Source organism: Panthera pardus, unplaced genomic scaffold, assembly GCF_024362965.1.
Source record: "Panthera pardus isolate Hobbes unplaced genomic scaffold, ASM2436296v1 HiC_scaffold_17, whole genome shotgun sequence".
Lineage (NCBI taxonomy): Eukaryota > Metazoa > Chordata > Mammalia > Carnivora > Felidae > Panthera > Panthera pardus.
The window spans coordinates 41,309,307-41,318,320 of NW_026526732.1; the positions used below are offsets into that span (position 1 = coordinate 41,309,307).

Sequence of the window (9,014 nt, forward strand, 5' to 3'; positions counted from 1 at the left end):
CTGTCTAGCGATGATCTGCCCTCTTATGCCTTCCATCAATGACTGGCCAGGGAAGGAATGTGCTTGGGCACACACTTCAAGCAGATCATCTTCCCTAAATGCTGCCTGGCCTTAAACAGATGGGGCTCTGCTGCAGAAGACATGCAGAGAACCTTGAAGCATGAGAATTTGGAGGAGGGCAGCAGAAGTTTTGGATAGCACAGCTATCTCAAAGGGCGGTCCCTGGACTAGAAGCATCAGCACTACCTGGGAATTTTAGTAAGAAATGAAAATTTTTAGGTCCTATTCCAGACCAATTATATCAAAAACTCAGGAAGGAGTGTAAAAATGGTCCAGTAATTTGTGTTTTTAATAGCCCTCCAGGTGATGCTAAAGTGATGGGGATGTTTGAGAACCACTGCTCAAAGACACAGGATTTTAGGGGCTTTTGGGTGGCTCAGTCGGTTGAGTGTCTGACTTCCACTCAGGTCATGATCTCAGGGTTGGTGGGTTTGAGCTGGCAGAGGGCTCTGTGCTGACAGCTCAGAGCCTAAAGCCTGTTGTGGATTCTGTGGCTCCCTCTCTCTCTGCCCCTCCCCTGCTCACACTCTGCCCCTCTCTCCCTCTCTCTCAAAAATAAAAAAACATTTAAAAATTAAAAAAAAAGACACAGGGTCTTGGTTTTTAGTTTGTTTAGGGGGTTTGTTTGTTTGTTTGTTTACACCTGAGTTAGAACGTCTCAGAACTGTGGTTTATGCAGTCCAGAGACACATGACAAGCATAAGTAGAGCCAGTTGCTTTTACTCTCCTAAAGAATTTTTAAAGTTACTTAGTCTGACAATGGGGCCAAGATCCCCAAATTGTTTCAGGTTCTGTGTTTCTTCTCTAACCATTTATGAGGGTGCTGGTCTATTTAAGATAAAGATGTGGAATTCCTTGGGAGAAAAAAATATCCTGCAGGATGACTAACTTCATAAAAGAGGTCATAAAATGTATTTGTTTCCCATCAGAGGAAACCTTATATTGTATCCTGTGTAATTTAATGGGAAAGTGCCACATGAAAGAGGCTTTGAAATAGTAATCAAGGTGCCTCCATTTTGTTTCATGTACTGCCAGAGTGGTTAAGTCCTGCCTCAGTTTTAGGATAATTGAAAAGCCTTTCTAGAACCAAAATGTTTTCCAATGGTGGACAGAATGGTGTTTGGAATTTCTCAGTCTACAACTTCAAAAGTATGGAGGAAAATGGGCAGGGGGAAAAATGACAGATGAGAGAGAATAACTTTAAGGACAACAAAATAACTTGTGTGTTTCTAACCCAAACATTTTGAATACTAGGAAAATGATTTTTTAAAGTGTAAAAATAGCAATTTTAGCTCTTCTCCCCCAATTTCCAATAAGCTTTACTGGAAGTGAATTGATTGTGAAACAGTCTTCAGTAAGTAAGCATAAACTACCTCCAGCACCTTTTGAAACCTAAAAAATGCTTGAATTCCTTAAAAGACAATGGATAGGAACATCATTCTCCCTTCTACTCCCTCTGCTTTGTTTTCCTTTATACCTACTCTCTCTAGTGCAAAGCTATAGTGCCTCAACATCTGTGGGTTTTCATCTTAACCTTGGACATGAATTTATAGGTCCTCATGGTCCAGATGGAGGAGTCATTTGTTGTGAGGGTGTGTATCTGGGTGAGAGAACACATATGACAGGATGGAAACTGCTCCTTACTCATCATCAGGGGTGCAAGTGTGGATTTCACAAGACCACTTTTAGTCAAGTTCGCAACTTTAAGACCTTGGGATTTCACAAACATTTCTCCAGGGCCTGTTGGTCAAATTGCCTTTGGGCTTGGGAATTTTCCCTTTTCTATTAACTATGTTAAAAACAAAAACAAAAAGGACAAACCAGAAAAGTTAGTACTATTGGTAGGTCAGTATATGAGCTAGAATACTGCTCGAAGAAAAATGATTTGCAACTACCTTGTAAAGATTTAGGAAGCAAAAAATATTTGTTAATTATCTTCCCAGAAAAATATATTTGGTACACCACTGCAACCTTTGATCTTTGTGATTGTCATTGTAATTGTAATTGTTTCTCATTTAGGCCACCCCAAACCCTTCCCATTCTTCACTTGGAGGGCAGTTGTTATGGAAATAAATGCCAGCAGGATGTTATTTGGCCTAATAATAGTCAACTGAAGGTGAATCCCTATCCATGGCCTTGTATTCTTAAGAGCAGAGAGGCCAGAACCCTTGCTTCTACTGGAGCAGAGGCTGGAATCATCAAGAGAAAGCATTCTTCCAACAGAAGCAAAGATGAAGTCTGCCTGAACAATTGGGAGCAAACACTCTCAGTGTTCTGTTTCATGCTTTTAAAGACAAAGGTAGACTCTCTAGTTTTAGGAATGGTCATCTCAGCCAACCTTATCCTGGCATTCAGTACTAATTGTATTCAAATGTTAAATCCTGTAGCTGCACTTTAGTTTCCTCTACTCTTCATTATAGTAATAAAGTAATCCTAAATCCAATAGTCAGATAATAGTTTCATTATGGTGAATTTTGTAAGTTAAAGTAAGTTCCCTCATGCTTATATCTGTAAGTTAATTGGGCGTTGAATTATAGAAATTAACTGAAATCACCTGGTTGATTAAAAATGAATACTACCGGGCGCCTGGGCAGCTCAGTGGTTAAGCGTCCGACTTCAGCTCAGGTCATGATCTCGCGGTCTGTGGATTCGAGCCCCGTGTCAGGCTTGGTGCTGACAGCTCGGAGCCTGGAGGCTGTTTCGGATTCTGTGTCTCCCTCTCTCTCTGACCCTCCCCCGTTCATGCTCTGTCTCTGTCTCAAAAATAAATAAACGTTAAAAAAATGAATACTACCTATTTTTTCCTGAAAAAATATTTACCCTATTTGCCTCGCAGAGGCTAACAGAGGAACGATTTCCTAAGTAGTGATCAGGGAAACTAAAATCTTGTGCTTTTTTGACAATAAATGAAAGGGAAAATCACAAGGTTTGCAGTTCTCAGTATTATTCACTAATCATGAGAACATGGACAGGTAAATCTGATATTCAATTTCCTCATCAGTAAAGTAAAAATAGCAGTATCTGCTTTACCTGCTTCACATTGTTGGTTTGGGAAAATGGATAAAATGCATTTAATAAATGATGAAATATAAAATAACATTTGTTTGTTTCTACTTACAAAGGCAAACCCTAGCCAGTTACAAATAGGTATTTACTTTCCCTTGGGTAACTCAGTTTCAACAACTGCAACACACACACACACACACACACACACACACACACACGCACACACAAAGGGAATTCGGGGGCACCTGGGTGGCTCAGTCAGTTGGGCAGCTGACTTTGGCTCAGGTCATGATCTCACAGCTTGTGAGTTCAAGCCCCACAGGCCCCACGTAGGGCTCTGTGCTGATTTAGAGCCTGGATCCTGCTTCAGATTCTGTCTCCCTCTCTCTCTGCCCCTTCCCATTCACACTCTGTCTCTCTCTCTCTGTCTCAAAAATAAATAAATATTAAAACAAAAATTAACATCCAGATGGCCAACTGATGATGATAAAATGCTCAACATCACTCATCATCAGGGAAATACAAATAAAAAACACAATGAGATACCACCTTACACCTGTCAGAACGGCTAACAGTAACAACTCAGGCAACAACAGATGTTGGCAAGGATGCGGAGAAAGAGGATTTGTTTTGCATCGTTGGTGGGAATGCAAGCTGGTGCAACCACTCTGGAAGCAAAGTATGGAGGTTCCTCAAAAAACTAAAAATGGAACTACCCTACAACCCAGCAATTGCACTACTAGGCATTTATCCAAGGGATACAGGTGTGCTGTTTCGAAGAGATACATGCACACTCATGTTTATAGCAGCACTATCAACAATAGCCAAAGTATGGAAAGAGCCCAAATGTCCACCAATGGATGAATGGATAAAGAAGGTGTGGTATGTATATACAATGGAGTATTACTCAGCAGTCAGAAAGAATGAAATCTTGCCATTTACAACTATGTGGATGGAACTGGAGGGTATTCTGCTAAGTGAAATTAGTCAGAGAAAGACAAAAATTATATGACTTCACTCATATGAGGACTTTAAGAGATAAAACAGATGAACATAAGGGAAGGGAAACAAAAATAATACGAAAACAGGGAGAGGGACAAAACAGAAGAGACTCATAAATATAGAGAACAAACTGAGGGTTGCTGGAGGGGTTGTGGGAGGGGGGATGGGCTAAATGGGTAAGGGGCACTAAGGAGTCTACTCCTGAAATCATTGTTGCCCTATATGCTAACTAATTTGGATGTAAATTTTAAGAAGTAAAAAATAAAACAAGTTAGAAAAATAAAATAAAGTTAGTTTTCTCTACTAAAAAAAAAATTTTTTTAAAGGGAATTTGGAAGCCTTAATACACATTCTATGCACTCCATTTTAGCACTTTTGTTGACTTAGTTCAGCTCAAAGTATTTGTCTGGAAACACATCCAGGGTAAAATTCATTTTATTTTCCTGCTTACTTTTCAATAAGAAACTTGAATATATGACATTTTGATTGTGTGATATTTTGACTATTTTTAATAAGACATTTTTGTGTATATCATTTTGCTTCATCTGGCTGCCTGTTTCTGATTGCCACAGGTTCTCTATGGAAGTCCCAACCAAAACTGTGGCATTTCCACTTTTCCCCAGGCTTCTGCTGATTTCTTTTTAATTAATATTTTAAACAAAGTTAGCACTTTGTTAGTAATATTTTTTAAAAGTTAGCACTTTTCCAGCTTTATTTTATACAGTAAGAAAGGCTATTTTGTCTAAAACCTCCTGATTAGTGATATTAATCAGATTAATATCTAATATTAAATATTTAATATCTAATATCTAATATTAAAACCACCAGATTAGTGACATTAAAAATAACAACAAAATTTCTCATGGGTATACAATTTTTATTTGAATCTAATTTACTTTTCAATGGAAATTATAAAATGTATTTACTTTTTTATTTTAAAAATGTGACTTAACATCTTAATGTGAATTATAAAACATGATAAATCTGCAGATCAAAATTGAGCTATTTGCAGTAAAAAGTTTTAAAACAAGTTTTTAAAGCACCATTTTCCACCTCCACAACAAAGATAACCTTTTAATTCGTGATCACCCATGCTGTAATAGCAGGATAACACTGAGACTTGAGTAAATAGAAAAATTGTAGAGCTTTTCGAACCCCAGATCAGGAACCTTTCTATGCCTTCTCATAGTGGCGAACAGCAACCACATCACCAAAAGTGAGAGTCTGAAAGATGCAAAAAGAATCAAGTCTTTTTATACAAGAATATCAGTAGCTGAACTTTCTAAAGATGATCATATATAATTTACATATTATGCAAACGAATAATGTCATTGACAAACATTAAATGCTACATAAGCTCTTCCTTTCTTAAAATAAAAAGAAAAGAAACTTTATTTACTGAGTGAATAATAACATGTATATATAGTTTATGTCTCTAAAAGGAAAATGAAGCAAAAAAACTGACATTAACTAAATAGATTCAGGTCAAAAGAATTCCTTTTCCCTTAAATTATCAGGGTAATCAAATTAGCTGTCTGCTTTGAAAGTGAATGGAATTTATAATAGGTTTTCATCTCATAAATTGTGAAGAATTTTTAGAAAATCCAAATCATTTGGGGAAATGGTATTTGGAATGACTTGTGTCAAAGTCATCAGGAAAAGTAAATGTACAAATGTTCTTATTGCTTTGGTTGTCATATTTCAGCTGATGTGAGCCTACGTGCCTGGGTGGGTGTAACGTGGAACATGGACTTTTACGTCAAATTGGACTGGAAGAATTTCTATAAAATCTCTTTACAAAATCTAGGAGTTTTTTTAGGGTTTGTTATTTACATGGATTGACATGATTTTCAAGAGCATAGCATGCCCTTGTCATTCATTGTTTTAATCTCCTTTTTTTGAACTCAGTCTTGCCTGATCAGTCAGTTATAAGCTATCCACTTTTCCGTCTTCGGGGTGGGGGGTGGGAAATGGAGATAAAAGCATAAAGGAGAAGCTCAGACTGAATCTTTTATAAACAAATCCTTTCTTTTGATGATCACTGCAGAAATATGTGGGCAAATATTCATTACCATAAGAGGAACACTGCCCCTCTCTTCCCGTCCCATGGAAAGAAGTATGAATAACATAAGCCCTGTGTCTCAATCTAGAACAGCCCTGATTGCAACAGTTAAAGGGAAGAGAAAAAACAGCAGTCAATTTCCTTAAGTCACAAAAACAAAAAAGCCCTTTCTTCTATTATCTTAGAAGGAATAGGTAAAGCAATACCCACCCACCCCCAAAAAACCCCAAAATGATATATTGACTATTTCAATGTCATCAAAATACCATTACTCAGTTCACAAAAATGTGTCTAGAATGTTAGATTAATGCATAACATTTTCCCCAGTTTATGATGCTACTACATCATTAGAGATTTTAATTTTATATTTTTATAGTTTTTACATGACTACTGGTATTGAATGGAAATATTTACAAGGCACGATGCATCAAAAGAAAGACTAGAAGGAAGTAACATCAAAATGGTTCCCTCTAAGGAGAAACTACACTTTTCTGTTATATTCTAAATTATCTGCACTGAGCTTATGGAACCTGCATAAACTAAAATATAAAAAGTGTCAAGATCTCTTATTTATTACAGTAGCTGTAAAGTAATTTTTTTGGATATTCAGTCAACTTGATACTCATAGTAATTTATCAGTCTTATTCATATGTTTTCATGAATATTTTTATATTTAGATTTCATTTGAGGTTTAGACATTCACAGTAATACTACACAAATTCTTTCTTTGACAGTTTTAGCTAAATCGATGGAAACTTCTGAAAACCACGCTTGCATAGAATTTTTCTTTTTTTTCTATAATTAAAGAAGCATAGCTGATGATACAATTCACCAGGACATTTTTATGTCTTCTGTTTTACACATGATCAAAGAAGCTTGCTGGAGACTTACTGTTATTAAAGAAGGGTGGGAGAGAGAGAAGGGGATGGGAACTAGGAGAGGAGTGAAAAGCAAGAAGAAACAAAGGGAGAACTGCCTTTACTTACCATAACCATTTTGCCATCCTTAATTTCTCTTACAAAATTTGTTTCTTTGCCATCCCATTTCTGTACATGAACAAGTTTGTCTCCATCCAGGCTAACAACAGACTGAGACCAACAACAAAATGCAGAACATAGCAAAAGGTACAGATTAAATTTCTGAGATGAAAGTCAAGTGAAGTGGTTTTTGAAGGAATTATAGAATTGAATGAATGGTGATCAACTAATTATCATATTAGTACCATATCTTCTGTGGCTTCTAGAGTCATTATGATAGTAAACTAATAATTCATAATTTCATTGAAGTGTGTACATCTAGATGCAAAAATTTCATATGTTAGAAATAAAAGTCCTGAACAAGTACTCTCAGACTAGTCACTCTACTCTTGTAAACAAAGCCTTCAGATGAGGCAAACAGTTTCGTTAATATGAGGCAATCAGCGACATTAAACAAAATACAATCTTTATTTTAAATGAACACTCTTACTTTCTGAAATACAAATATGAAAAGAAAAATGTAGAGTAAGAGACAGATAGATTTGAGATTTGAGCTATAGCCAGTACCCACATATGTGCACTAGAATGCAAAATTAATCCTGGTGGTGTCCTCTCTGAACTGAAATACTGAGAACTTTCTCTACTCCCATCATCTAAACACGAGAAACATCAGGGATCTCTTTTTATTCCCTCCTCCCCATCCCCACCCCAGAGAAGGAGCGGTCCTTACCTTACAGTTTCTGTCATCTGCAGTGGTTTCATCAAACTCTTCTCCCAGATGGAAACTAATCTCTGTGTTTTTGAATGTGCTTTGTGTCCTGATCACCACTTTGTCCCCCTCCTGACTGACGATCACTGTTGGTTTAGTCACATTTCCCACCTGCCTAGTGGCAAAGCCCACACCTAAAAAAGCAATGCAGTTAGCAGCGACTTCCAAAATAACTCACATAGCAGGAATCTGCTTTCCTATCCTGGAATCCAGGCCCTCGAGTGTAAGTTTCATCAGGACACGTTTAGTCTGTTAATTATGCAGTATGACTACTGATGAGCTATAATACGCGGATGCTTAATTGGATGCACAAATGATAAGTGGATGCTGAAAACAAAAAGGCACAGAAGCTTCACATCCTCCCCCAGACTACCAAATGCACTGTTATTTAGCCCTGGGCAAGAAAGCAGGCAAACGCCACATTAAAAATCCCTTCAGTGGGAAATGCATAGCCTAGGATTCAGTTATGACAACATGATCTTTCTTTGTCGCTTGGCAATCTAATAGGAGAAAAAAAGGAATTGGCACTACTGAAGCTTCAGGTTAAGGAGAGAACAGCACATCTTATTTTTACCTACCTAGAGCCTTCATGTACTCATCAAAGTTCTGGCTGTCCGTCAGCTTCCAGGTAGCACAGAAAGCCTCCACCATCCTTGCCCTTTCCTTTTGCTTTGAAGACAGATAAAAGAGACAGGAGGGAGGATCTCTGGATCTTATTGCCACTGCAGTTCTGAAGACCCCTTTGCACCTCACAGCAGCTCCTGCCTTCTTATTTGGAAAAGATGCAGGCAGAAAGCCAAGGATTTGAATTGCAAACACACCCTTCCAGTGTCCCCCTTTACTGGAGGCTGTTGCCAGGGGGAGGGGGTGGGAAGGGGGGCTCAAATGAGGTTCCAATCCGCTTTGTGATTGGCTCAGGCCACTGGGTTAGCAGAGTAGGTCGAGTTCCTCCTTATCCACACTCTGCAGCCTTTCTCCCTGAGAAAGCTGTGCTAGGAGTCAATGGGGCTGGAGGCAGGGAACGGGGAAAATGAGAGAGGGTCTTTCAGGTTCAGCTCGAAAACTTGGCAAAGACAAGTTCAGACTGTGAGGAAAGAAAAAAGATGCACAATAGGACATTCAGATTGATTTCCGTTAA

General features: G+C 38.0%; 1 protein-coding gene across 1 annotated transcript; it reads right to left on the reverse strand.

The window, feature by feature from the left end:
- Window positions 1-4,924: 4,924 nt before the first annotated feature.
- On the reverse strand, window positions 4,925-8,724 carry FABP7 (fatty acid binding protein 7). The gene is made up of 4 exons (XM_019418238.2): window positions 8,455-8,724; window positions 7,838-8,010; window positions 7,117-7,218; window positions 4,925-5,292 (listed from the first exon to the last, which is right to left on the reverse strand). Exons 1-4 carry the CDS (start codon window positions 8,525-8,527, stop codon window positions 5,242-5,244), a joined length of 399 nt encoding a protein of 132 aa, XP_019273783.1. The 5' UTR covers window positions 8,528-8,724; the 3' UTR covers window positions 4,925-5,241.
- Between the last annotated feature and the right edge of the window lie 290 nt (window positions 8,725-9,014).